The sequence below is a fragment of the Phyllopteryx taeniolatus genome, chromosome 20 (genome assembly GCF_024500385.1).
Source record: "Phyllopteryx taeniolatus isolate TA_2022b chromosome 20, UOR_Ptae_1.2, whole genome shotgun sequence".
Classification (NCBI taxonomy): Eukaryota; Metazoa; Chordata; class Actinopteri; order Syngnathiformes; family Syngnathidae; genus Phyllopteryx; species Phyllopteryx taeniolatus.
The window spans coordinates 607,399-621,305 of NC_084521.1; the positions used below are offsets into that span (position 1 = coordinate 607,399).

The window sequence follows — 13,907 nt, forward strand, 5'->3', positions numbered from 1 at the left end:
AATTAAATTTTGACGAAATGCACCAGAAATGCGCATGTTGTACGTGTCAATTCTGCAGTAAACTTAAAAAAAAAAAAAAAACAACAACTTGAAGCAAGCACACTCTGTCTCTTATTTGGAGAACTGGCAGCGAGTCTCTTTCTTTCTTTCCTTCCTTCAAGTGATCTTGTCCAAATGAGTCTCTCTTTTTTGTGACAGCGAGAGAGTGAGAAGAGGTGCTCAGGAATACTTGGTAAAATGTGTCTTTTGAAATGTTGGTGTGTTTTAAAATGCTGGTTGTTAAAGTGATCAATAAAGTTAAGTTGAATGTTTTAATCTTTTAATTTAATGTTTTGTAAAGCATGTGGGAGGGGTAAAAAATAAAAAATTAAAAACACGGGTGGTGTAGAATGTATCGCCACCGTGATTCATTGTACTTTTGTGAACTTGTTGGGGGGCGAATGTGAGTGCCGTGACCCTTGAAAGAGCAGCGCTCAGTTCAAAATCCAGCAAGGCCTGCAATGCAAATGGAGAGAGAAGAGCCATAAAGCCAAGAAGGTGATGATGATGATGATTAGGTCTCCGACGAGTGCTGGAATGAGTCGGATGAAGTCCGTCTGATCAGATCGCGTTTATGTCTCGAATGAGAAGCAGACCACGATGTTTCTTCTTGTCCATTTTGGCCAACAAAAGACACGTCAGCATTTGAAAGTGGAATTTGATTAGATTAGATCTGGGATTCCTCACTTGTGGCACCCGAATTAAAATGTAAATCTCAAGTAATAATGACATGTTGACATTTGTTTATTTTGACCGTTTAGCATAAACTGAATATTATCAGCATGCTGAATTACAGCTTCATCAGCACTTTTTGGGCACCCTGAGAGCGCAACTATTTTTTTAATCAATACACAAAATTTAAAGAAATAGAAGGATTATGAATAAATAAGTATTCTTGTAAAATAAGAACATTTTAACTATTAGGCTCACATGGTGCCATCTACAACCATACAGACCGTTTTTCACCTTTCATGTTGGAAAATATTGATTAAAAGTGAAATTTATATCCAATGCAGCATATTTTTATTATCCTAGCAGACCATGAATTGTCGTCCCTCCACCCCTCCCCCCCAAAAAAGCATTAGGAGATTCCATTTTGGGTGCAAAATGGACGACGAAAGACGTCCAAATCCAAAGTGGATCGGTGTACAGTCGAATGCACAACAGAAACTTTGCAAGTGCACAGGACCGTTGGCCTCTTGCTTGGGGGGCGGCAAATCGCCCCCTTGTTTTTTTGTTGTTGTTAGTTTTGTTTACATACTGTACATCACGTTTTGATCCAGCGTCTCTTCCAGTCCCGACTAGTCGTCCGTTCCCGCCTGCCGAAGAATTCCTCGGCGTCCTCGTCCTGCAGTCGTCAAGAGCGAGCTCGTTTAGCTAGATGACAATAAGTGGTGCTAAATTGTGGCTAACGGACAGCACCTAACCTCAAGTCCCCCCGCTATGTTCCGGATTTTCAAGCCATTCTTTTCTCAGTGTCTAACTGACCTTTTCGATTTTTTATTCTTGAAAAACGAGGCTTCAAAGTGTGTCATGCCACTCCCGCTTGAGTTGTGCCAGGATAATTTTTTTTTTTTACAGATTTACCTGTATTTTTCCTTGGGTCCCCTTCAAATGCTGCTTTTGTATTTGTTATTATTATGATTCCTATTATTTATTTATTATTTTATTCCTTTTCTATTTACTTTGTTGTTTTCTCTTTTTTTTGGTGTAATTGTGAATATTGTTAATTTCCCGGCGGCACGGTGGCCGACTGGTTAGAGCGTCAGCCTCACAGTTCTGAGGACCCAGGTTCAATCCCCGGCCCCGCCTGTGTGGAGTTTGCATGTTCTCCCCGTGCCTGCGTGGGTTTCCTCCGGGCACTCCGGTTTCCTCCCACATCCCAAAAACATGCATGAATTGGAGATGCTAAATTGCCCGTAGGCATGACTGAGAGTGCGAATGGTTGTTTGTTCCTATGTGCCCTGCGATTGGCTGGCAACCAGTTCAGGGTGTACCCCGCCTCCTGCCCGATGACAGCTGGGATAGGCTCCAGCACGCCCGCGACCCTAGTGAGGAGAAGCGGCTCAGAAAATGGATGGATGGATGTTAATTTCCCTCACAAGATGAATCTCTTAAAAAAAAAAGAAGCTAGCTTAATGCTAACAGACATGAACAATTGCTAACAGGGCTAACAAGTAGCATCGATGGTCAAGGTGTTATAACCGCTTTAAACAACTATATTTGAACACAAAAGGTACAACACATGTAGACAGACAATATAACATGACTCTCACGCGTATTTTCTTTATCCTTTGCAAAAAATGACGAATATTACAGCAGCTTAGAGTCAATTACAGTAGTTGTGAAACTCTTCTTCATTTGTGTCTACATGACTGCATTATACTTCCTCGGTGGTCAAGTCTCACACACCAGAAGGAATCGCAATGAATTAATCATGATGCAAAAAGTGCTTAATTATTTACATTCTATTTAATTATATCATTACTATACGTTTCACAAAGCACAATATTATATATTAATATAACATTACAAACATTTTGCTGGCTTTTTTCAGGAGGCTGGAATGGATTCATGGCATTTCCATTAGCTTCAATGGAGAGAGATGATCTGAGATGTGAGTGTTTTGAGTTACAAGTGTGGTCTCAGAATGAATTAAACTCGTATCTCAAGGCAGCACTGTACAGGCAAGTTTGCATTTGGAGTCATGCGCCTTCAATGTAAGTCACTGATGGTGTAGTGGTACACTCGCCTGACTTTGGTGCAGGCAGCGTGGGTTCAGTTCCCACTCAGTGACGGTGCGAATGTGAGTGCGAATGGTCGTCTGTGTCTATATGTGCCCTGCGACTGACTGGCGACCAGTTCAGGGTGTAGTCCGCCTTTCGCCCGAAGTCAGCTGGGATAGGCTCCAGCATCCCGCGACCCTAACCAGGATAAGCGGTGTTGAAAATGGACGAAATGGACGCCTTCAATGTAGTGCCAAAGCGTGCCGGGTGGCAGCACTGAGCACCACTGGAAGCGATGCCACAATTGATAGAAAAGAAGAGATGAAAAGCGCTTACCTCAGTTGTCGATGTCGGAAACATGGTTCTCCATCTGCAATGCAGAGGCGACCGGTTAAAAGCAGGAAGTTGTTTCACACAGAAACAATCCATCAAAACCACCTTCAGGGAATAAATAAACAAATGTGTGTAAAGTATGTCCCTCATTAGCGTCGGTGAGCGGTTCATGGCAAATAAATATTGCGCTAGGGTGGCACTGTGATGTCTTCTTTTGATAAACAGACTAAAACCGAAAAAAACTGTAAAACACAAAACCACAGAGGATTACAACCAGGGAAAACACTGGCACAGCCCTCTCCTGGTCTAAATCCTACCTCAATAATAGACGGAAATTAATCCACATCAAAAAATGCACTTCCTCTGTGCCGCACCTCTTTCCCATGGTGTCCACCAGGGTTTTACGCTGGGCCCTCTCCTTTTCACCTCTCCACCAACACAGTCTGAACTTACAACCCCAATTCCAATGAAGTTGGGACGTTTTGTTAAACATAAATAAATACAGAATACAATGATTAGCAAATCATGTTCAACCTATATTTAATTGAATACACTACAAAGCTATTTCATGTTCAAATTGATCAACTTGATTGTTTTTAGCAAATAATCATTAACTTAAAATTTCATGGCTGCAACACGTTCCAAAAAAGCTGGGACAGGTTATTGTTTATCACTGTGTTACATCACCTTTTCTTTTAACAACATTCAATAAATGTTTGGGAACTGAGGACACTAATTGATGAAGCTTTGTAGATGGAATTCTTTCCCATTCTTGCTTGATGTACAACTTCAGTTGTTCAACAGTCCGGGGTCTCCGCTGTCGTATTTTACGCTCCATAATGCGCCACACATTTTCAATGGGAGACAGGTCTGGACTGTGTAGTACCTGCAGTCTTTTACTACAAACCCAAGCTGTTGGAACACGTGCAGAATGTGGTTTGGCATTGTCTTGCTGAAATAAGCAGGTGCGTCCATGAAAAAGACATCGCTTGGATGGCAGCATATGTTTCTCCAAAACCTGTATGTACCTTTCAGCATTAATGGTGCCTTCACTGATGTGTAAGTTACCCATGCCATTGGCACTAACACAGCCCCATACCATCACAGATGCTGGGGTTTGAACTTTGCGTCCATAACAGTCCGGATGGTTCTTGTCGTCTTTGGCCCGGAGGACACGACGTCCACAATTTCCAAAAAGAATTTGAAATGTGGACTCGTCGGACCGCAGAACACTTTTCCACTTTTCATCTTAGATGAGCTCGGGCCCAGATAAGCCGGCGACATTTCTGGGTGTTGTTGATAAATGGGTTTTGCTTTGCATAGTAGAGTTTCAAGTTGCACTTACGGATGTAGCGCCGAACTGTATTTACTGACATTGGGTTTCTGAAGTGTTCCTAAGCCCATGCGGGGATATCCTTTACACATTGATGTCAGTTTTTGATGCAGTGCCGCCTGAGGGATCGAAGGTCACCTGCATGTAATGTTGGTTTTTCGGCCTTGGCGCTTACATGCAGTGATTTCTCCAGATTCTCTGAACCTTTTGATGATGAAATCCCTAAATTCCTTGCAATTGTACATTGAGGAACATTGTCCTTAAACTGTTCGACTATTTTCTCACGCACTTGTTCACAAAGAGGTGAACCTCGCCCCATCTTTGCTTGTGAATGACTGAGCAATTCAGGGAAGCTCCTTTATACCCAATCATGGCACCCACCTGTTCCCGATTAGCCTGTTCACCTGTGGGATATTCCAAACAGGTGTTTGATGAGCATTCCTCAGACTTTCTCAGTCTTTTTTTCCACCTGTCCCAGCTTTTTTGGAACATGTTGCAGCCATAAAATTCTAAGTTCATGATTATTTGCTAAAAACAATCAAGTTGATCAGTTTGAACATTAAATATCTTGTCTTTGTAGTGTATTCAATTAAATATAGGTTGAACATGATTTGCATATCATTGCATGCATGGTAGGTTAATTGACAACTCTAAATTGCCCGTAGGTGTGAATGTGAGTGCAAATGGTTGTTTGTTTGTATGTGCCCTGCGATTGGCTGGCAACCAGTTCAGGGTGTACCCCGCCTCTTGCCCGATGATAGCTGGGATGGGCTCCAGCACGCCCGCGACCTGCGTGAGGAGAAGCGGCTCAGAAAATGGATGGATGTATTCTGTTTTTATTTATGTTTAACACAACGTCCCAACTTAAATGGAATTGGGGTTGTACACTATTACGCTGACGACAATGCTAACATATAAACGCCATTGAGCCCGTCAATGACAGTTATTAGCATAGATTTTAGAGTCATTCGAAACCTTCAAACACATGCTACTTGAACACACGTGGAGCAGCAACACATACAAACAGACCATAACAGTTTAATTATCTATCTTTTGACGCCTGATTATTACTATTACCATAAATGAATTTTAAAAAAAGACGTAATTAACCAATTATAAGAAAAATAGCTAAACACAAATAAAGGACAGGATAATATAAATGTTTGGTGGGCCGGATTAAAGAACAGAGTGGACCGAATGTGCCTTGTACGCAATAGCCGACTCAATACGAGCTGGATTCATTCATCCATTAAGCATTCAAAGCCACAAAGTTTTTTGAGTGGCGCGTGAGTCACTGGGACCAGCGCATTAAATATGCGGAACAGCGGAAATTGATGACAGTTAGAGCTAGTTTCAATGGAACGTTTGGGAATATTTGTGTGCTGTGGGTCTTCCCGACGAAAGTTTATCAAAAGTCAAACTTGAGCCTCTTCGACTTCCATCGCAATCACCCCTCTGCCCCGCCGTTTTCTTTGACCCTGCGCTTCAATCGCAGCCTCCAATTGCACGTGCGGCTCCGTTTGATGCGAGCGTCAGTCCGGGCGCCCTTGCTCTCAGATGTGCGGCCGTGATTCCGCTACCTTTAACTTGAGGAGGAGACAAAGAGCTCCTCATTTTTTTTGTTTTTACCAGATGATGGGCACTCTCTTCCTCCTCGTACTCGCCCTCACCGCCGTCGCTCATCTCACCGGCCTCGCCGGCCATCAGCACACCGTCGCCGTCCTCCTCGCCGGAGTTGTCCGCCGCGGACTCGTTGTGCAGCGAGTCGCTGTTGTCCTCGTACTTCCTATGAGCCTCTGAGCACGCGAAGCGCAAAAAAAGAAAAGAAAAGCTAATTGAAAACACGACAAAATAATAGTCATTTTAGGATATCAAACATTTGGGCATATCATAGCATCAAAGCAAATAAATAGATGAGCTCACTGGAGCTAAGTCCAGAAGTTGTGATCATGCAGCCATGCCAGGACATCGCTTTTCTAGCCACCATTTTGTCTTTGGCAAAAAAAAAAAAGTATAGGTGTTTCCAAAATACTAGCGAATCACGCTAATTGTTGAGGAATAGCAAGCAACAGTAGTAGTCATCAATCTCACAGAGCAGAGAGAATATATGTGCCAGTGAGTAAAGCTGTGCCATATAACAATATACGTATATCGTAGTACCATATAAAACCGTCTATCATACGATATCATCCTCTATTGTTTATATCGTTAGATTTACCTTGACGCTACTGAGGGAATCCTGCAATTTATTTTCCTCCGCTTTGTAATGCGTTCACTGGATAAATGTTGGCCATACTTAAATGTTACTTGAAGCAGTAATTTGCACTTTGCACTTTACTGCATTCTTTGAAAACCGGTTGTAGCACCAGATATTTTGAATTTTATTTATTTGGCCATTGGATAGTTGTGTTTTATTTTATTAATCGTGTCTTCATTTAATGGTGTGGTCTATACAAAATGTGTATTTTATAAATACGTTGAGGAAAGATTACAGAAAAATTGCCATTTTGTGTAATTTTAAGGACAAATATTATGTCAGGATATATATCATTATAGGGATTTAAAATGTGGTCCATACCACAAAGCTCTAGCAGTGAGTATGTTAGTTCGATCTCTTTGCATGTGTTGCGTGTGTGTTCAAGTAGCAGTTGTTTGAAGTGTCTACATTATTGTAACCGCTATATAATGTATAATGTTTCTCATTATATGTTAGCATTAAGCTAGCAGACATTTGTCAGGCGAAATTATATGGTTTGGTTAAACATTTTGGTGTATAAAAATATGGATCTATTTTTTGTTTTATGTGGCCAATTTTGCCTCTTATTTGGAGAACTGTGAGCGTTTTCTCATTTTCGTTTCAAGTGATGTTATACGATAGTCTCCCATTTCTTGGCAGTGAAGGAGAAAATGAGAACAGGCGTTAAGGAATACTTTAAAAAGTGTCTTCAAATCAGTGTAAATGTGTAAAAAGCCAGTGGAATGGGTAAAACAAATTTCAAAATGTTTTTATCTGTTCTGTGTATACTGCAGATTTTCACCCATCGCAGGTGCATGCGTGCGCCTCCCCTTCCCGACGCAGGACTTCCCCTTCCCCTTCCTCACCGGACTCGGCTCGCTGCTGCATCTCAATCTTGTCCAGGCGTCCCAGCAGGGAGTCGATCTTGGTCTTGATTTGCGTCAGCTCCCTCTTGATGATCTGCAGCTGCTCCGTCTTCACTGCTGAGGGGCGCAACCGTGACGAGACGTCACGTACAAGTAGTAGCGCAATCGCCGGAAGCTAGGCTACATGCTAAGCTGGACTCTATTTCCTTCACGATCAATTTATCATTGGATTGTTGGTAATTAGCATCTTACTATCTTATGGATAAACCATAAAATTATACTTAGAGCAACCTAAGCAAGGCCAGTGCATTTAAAATAGCGGCTAGTTGGCTAGCTACATTTGGTTGACTCTCTTTCCTTAATGATCAATTTATTGTTGGATTGTGAGTAATTATTCTTTTAGTATCTTACTGATAAGGCATAAAAGTGATACTTGGCACAAGATAAACTTGGCCAGTATGTTTAAAAAGGCAGCTAGCTAGCTAGCTCTGGGTGAAGCTAACATGTGACAGGGTGAACAAGAAAAGAGTCAGACAACAAAACACGCATTTTGAGCATTTTCAGGATGTAAAGTTCCACAACAATAGGACGGAACACTTAGCATTTCCGAAGAATACTTAATTTGTCTGCATTTTTTGCTTGAGAAGTGTGGTTCCAAACCTCAACTGAGTTCTTGAGAGAGTGAGACCAGGCGCTAAGCAAAACTTTCAAGTGTTTTAGGAATGCAATAAAGATGACTTTAATAATCAATTAAACTGTCTATTTTTTTTTCGATGATTCATTCATTCATTCATTTTCCGTAGCGCTTATCGTCACTCGGGTCGCCGGCGTGCTGGAGCCTATCCCAGCTAGCTTCGGCCGAGAGGTGGGGTACGCCAGCCAATCGCAGGGCACATAGAAACAAACAACCATTCCCACCTACGGGCAATTTAGAGTCGTCAATGAACCTACTATGCATGTTTTTGAGATGTGGGAGGAAAGCGGGGTGCCCGGAGAAAACCCACGCAGGCACGGGGAGAACATGCAAACTCCACACGGGCGGGGACAGATTTGAACCCACAACCTCACAACTGTGAGGCAGACGTGCTCAGCAGTCGGCCATCATGCTGCCTTTTTTTCCCGATGATTAAAAAAATTAATTTCCATCCCTTTATTAAAAAACAAGACATTTCAAATTGAAATTGAAAACGCACAAACATAAAATTATTATGATTCATTTCAAGTGTAAAGAAAATTCATAGGATTTGCACAATTCTAAATTAAAAAATGTCTCTCAATGATAATCTTAATAATAATAATTTCTCTTAAGCGATAATCAGTAGTTGTCAATTAATTTGATATATGATTAGTTTGATTAATTGTTGCAAGTGTGTTTGAATAAGATTAAATGTGTTTAAATTGTGCTTAAAGTCTGTTAGGGGAAAAATAATAAAAATACGCTGGCGTCGGAAGGAAACCTTGCATCTCCAAAAGCGCCACTTTTCAGGAACCCCGAAAACGTCGGGCCGTTCACATTGCCACGTTAAACAGAGAAAGCCATTTTCAACGCTTGATATTGCTCGAGCATTTGGAAAAGAACATACCCACGTGGGCATTGACCAATACAATGGATTTGTGGAAAAAAATACGAAATGAACCAGATTTGGACAGACTGTACATGTTTTGGGCGTGACGCCAGTGATGTGTTTTTTCGACTGTACGGTATTTTGTATGCGTATTTTCACCCATCGCGGAAGGGTCTGCAACATATTTCCTGCGACAAATGGGGTTGACTGCATACATTTTTGTCACGTGTTATAAATAAAAGCCTCTTCTGGCATTCTATCCGGCGACGTTTGCTTGATGAAAGCGTTCGTCTCGCGGGACATTTCCCCTCGTTCAGATTTGGGCCTCCTCGCTGCGTCTGTTTACCGCTTCTCGCTCTTCTTTTTCATGACACCGAACTTAAGTTTTAGGGGGTGAAAAAACAAAACCCCCAAGAAGAAGCGGGAGATGTCGGACCCCCTCAGCAGATCACACACTTATGGACTATAAATAAATAACACAGTCTTTTTCTTCTCCTCACGCGACCCAGCGTCGTCTCGCAGACGCGCGGCTGAGCCCAAAAGACGATACGCTCCTTGACAGCCGTCGGATTATGACAGCGCTGCGGAGAAGACGCTTGAGCGCTCGGTAAACAAAACCAAAGGGTTTTCCAGGCCAAGGAGATGTGCTCGGAATCCAAACGTCCTTTTTCGCCGTTATTCATACCTCGCGAGCGTGTGTGCGATGAATAAAACATATTACACGCTCTCTGGCGAGGACTTTTTAATCCCTCACCAGAGTTTATTGGAGGTAAAAAACAACCTCAGCCGCACAGGCAGGAAGCGGCAAAAAATGGGCAGCCGTACGATTCACCTGCCGCTCGGGGCGGGAAAGCGCTAATTGACACTTTCTTGTTTCCACGTTATCAGCACTCGCCGAGGGACACTTACCACGATGATAAGAAGAAAGCGTTTATCGGGACAAAAAGGCGGCGAGCTGCCGTTTCATCCGAAATCGTTTTAAAATCGTGAGAAGTAATCGACTACAACTACACGACTGACAGATGAGCCGTGCCTGTTGAGGAGGAGCTAAGTTTAGCCTGGGTTGTTCGTGGAGTTTTTGTCGCATGCGCAACTACATGCGCAGGGAGGGTGCATTTTCAAGAAATCAAATCACTGCCAACCTATTTTTAAGAGGAGTTTGAAATATTAAGAACTGTTTGTACTGAAACATTTACTGAAATATAATTTGTATTGAACTTATATCTACAGTACATTTTTAAAATGTTTTATGTCACAGCGGCTTACAAAAATATGAATTATGCTTCCAGGAATAAAAGCTCTGTTTTGTTTTTGACGAGCATTATTTTAATGTTGGTCATGACGGCGATACTTGAATTATTTTTGGAGCCACTGATATCGGCAATTCCAAACATTTTGCGCTTTTCTACTATCCGTGCACAATTCACTGTACATTTGGAAGTCCATCTGGTACACTTGGGACCGTGTGTATAGTTGGAGAGTTGACTTTGACAGGTGACCAAAAAGTCCACGGTACAAATGATGCTATCACAAAGATTGATGTCACGCAATATGAATTTTTGCTCTTTTAGCTCACGTGGTGACCGCTCTTTGGAATGTCTTTTCTATTTGGGCCCAAGTGATTTGTCAAACATACCAAACAAATGGAGCACACGATTCATCGTCTGGAAGCCCGTCTCCAAAAAGCGTTTTATTTTATTTTTTTTGTCTTTCCGCTCGCCCGAGCGGAGATAACAGCGGGGCCGAGACGAACGCTGTGACCAATTACGGCGGCGAGACGGCAAAAGAAGCCATGTGCACGCGGCGGACACGGACCCAATGGCGCGTGAATGACTTACTGATGCTGTGGCACTTAATCACCGCCAGATGGATCCTGCTGCTCGCTTGACGAGGATTAGACTTAGATTTCCTGTAGATTTCCTAGTCGGAGCCACTGGAGCGCATTAACGCTTTTGAACTTTTTGTATCAAATTTGACCCATTGTAGACAACAAGAAAATAACAGAAATGTCATTCGTTCACTTCTGAAATTTGATGACATTTCTCAAAATGGGCCAAAATACACAAAAAGGAAAATTTACCAAATTCCCTTCTGTAACAGTTAAAATATAATAATAATAATAACAATAATAATGATATACTGTAGTGATCAATAAATAACCTTTTTATTGTAAAAATGAAGGGTTGTCGCCAAAGACAACATTCAGCTCGTGTTTCTCTCAACCTTCATCCTCGCTTGCAATCCTCTTCCTTCGTCCACTGCGCCCCCCCCCCCAAGTCATTCATCCAATCACAAATCGGACATCTTCACGGGCTCACAGACAACCGGATCTTATAAAACTCTCACTATCCCTGTAACATTACTGCAGATTTGCTATCGTACTTTTTTACAAATCATTCCTTCCTCCTGAAATGTTTTCAAAGTACTTATATACTATTATTTTCTATACTGTAGGCAACAGCGACCCTGCAGTTGTGTTACATGTTTTCCGAGGTCTTGAAGGGATCTGCATGCGATTGGATGAGCGCGTGTCTGAATCTGATTGGACAGTGCACGGCGAGCTGATGACCGCAAAAGAAAATGTTAATGGCATCGTCCGTGAGTCGACAATCGGTAGACAACTCTGAAGTGGTTTAACCTCTCGTGTGTAAATGGAAGAAAATCTGTGAGTCTATGAGACTGCACATATTTTTGATGGGTTATGTGTTAACAGTGTTCAAGAGGTAGTCTTGAGAACTGTCTGCATTTCCACCACATTTGCTTGCACAGGTTCACGTGCTTGTTGGTCTATGAGGAGTCATGGCGGAATCTCCAAAAAATAAAAGAGTACAACTACATAAGAATGATCATACATACTAAACACTAAAAACTACTGATCCTCGATGTTGTTATCCAAAAACCAGCATTGTAAAACAAAAATACACTTCTTCCTTTCCTCTGAAACATTAAGGATTAATCGTCCATCCATCCATTTTCCGTACCGCTTATCCTCATCATTTAGAACTGTCAGAAAGGCTATTCATACATTTTGAAATGATCTGTACTTCATAATTAGATATCAGCAATTATTATGAGGGTGTTCAAAATCGGACAGGAACACACTACAAATGCATTGAAAATTAAAAGTACGGAATGGTTACGAGGCTTTTCTTTCTCCCGCTCGCCCTCTCCGACAAGACAAGTTTTGGAGATTTGCATTCAGCCTTCAGCTTTTCAAAAGCACAAAAATTCCATTTGCGGCGGACAGAATAAAGCAAGAAAGCGTCAGGCCGTACGTACGTTTGACGGCGGGTGAGGAGGAGGAGGAGGCGGGCGGTCTGGAGGACGAGGACGACGAGGACGAGGACGTCTTGGCGGGGAAGGAGGTCTTGAGGCGGCGGGACGAGGCCGCCGCCACCCTGGAGCGCTTCGGGGGGACCGCGGCTCGCGGCGGCACAGCCGCCGCCGCTCGGCCGTGGTAGTCGAAAAGCCTCAAAATGAAAAGATTCAAAACCATTCAATTAGGCCTGGGAGATTATCGGAAAAGTCATGACTGATATTGAAATCAAATTTAGTATGTATTTAACTACCACAACTCAACTTTAATAATAACTTAATAAAACCAGAAAATTAATTAGTAATAAGTACAACAATAACAGAAAGAAAAGAAAGAAAGAAAAACAAATAAAAAAAAGAAAGAAAGAAAAACAAATAAATACAGCAATGACTCAAAATATTGGCATGCCTGACTATATTGTCAATCATATATATTTGTAAAAAAATAAATCCTTCTCTGGCATTTAGCAAATAGAAATAATGTTGGCAATCTAGACCTAAAACGGGAAAAAAGCTTTTGTGTCAGCGGCAGTTCGGTGATGAAGTGCTGCTTCCAAGAGTGAAAACACAATCCATGTTGCCTTTGCGGGGGGCTTGTGTGCGCTTCGCAGTTGGCACTCACACATCTCTAGTGGCCATGGTAACAAAATCTGTACTCGCCATTGGCCCATCAGTACAGTATATGAGGGCACGGTGAGCAGTGGCTAATTTCAGCAAGACAAGAAATAAGGTGAAAAGTATGCTGTAATTATGGATTTTGCCTGATTGTGACATAACAGTGCAGATACTTTACAGCACATGAAGCACACAGACTTTCTCCGCCTATGACTTGGTGGCTAGGCTGGGTGAAGATCCGCCATTTTAAAGTCGGCTACACTGAAGCACGACAATGTCAAAGCCAAAAGTGTGTTTAGCTTCTGATAAGCGGCACGGACCGGAAAAGCTGTCTACGTGGGAGCAAGGGATGCGTCACTTTTGTGTTTGCCGACGTGTAAGTGGAAAGCCGCACTCGGCGTTGGCCCAGCAGTAGAGGGTGGCGGGGTGCGCCGTGGCTCCAAACGCGGGTGTAACAAGTGCCTACTCAGTGGGCGGTAATTCTTCATCCTTTGTGTATTTTCACTGCAGAACATAAGGAAGCTTTTACAAAGACACGGGAACTGCTTTAAATTGTGAACAAAGAAGCACCATAATATGTCTGTCTCCTTTAAGGCACCTTGAGTGCAGATTTCCAGTGGTCGCTTAGCAACAGTCAACATTTGCATTCAAACCAATGTTTTCCAAATTGGACGCACTTGCTTTAAGATACCGCAAACCCTCTCTGTATTGGAACAGGGGGTTGGGGGGGGGCATCGTTCGTCCACAAGATACAGTATATAACAAGATAACAAGATCAGTTGTTCTTTGTAGAGGATAAAGAATACCTTGTGGCTTCATGGTTTTATTCAAGTTTGGTTTTCAAATATAAAAAGTTTAATTCTCTTTTGTTTTGAAGCA

General features: G+C 42.3%; 1 protein-coding gene across 11 annotated transcripts in view; it reads right to left on the bottom strand.

Moving 5' to 3' along the window:
• Positions 1-13,907, bottom strand: part of LOC133470162 (RNA-binding Raly-like protein) — a 75,354-nt gene that overhangs the window by 5,089 nt on the left and 56,358 nt on the right. For 3 of the 11 annotated variants that reach the window (XM_061758198.1, XM_061758197.1, XM_061758196.1), the window contains 5 exons: positions 12,378-12,568; positions 7,534-7,650; positions 6,061-6,227; positions 3,102-3,135; positions 766-1,387 (listed from right to left, as the gene is read on the bottom strand). In XM_061758198.1, the coding sequence (XP_061614182.1) occupies positions 3,103-3,135; positions 6,061-6,227; positions 7,534-7,650; positions 12,378-12,568 (508 nt within the window). In that variant the 3' untranslated portion in view covers positions 766-1,387; position 3,102. Of the gene's footprint in view, positions 1-302; positions 496-765; positions 1,417-2,300; positions 2,964-3,101; positions 3,136-6,060; positions 6,228-7,533; positions 7,651-12,377; positions 12,569-13,907 lie in introns of those variants that run through there. The other 8 variants (XR_009785884.1, XR_009785885.1, XR_009785883.1 and 5 more) reach the window with 6 other exon arrangements.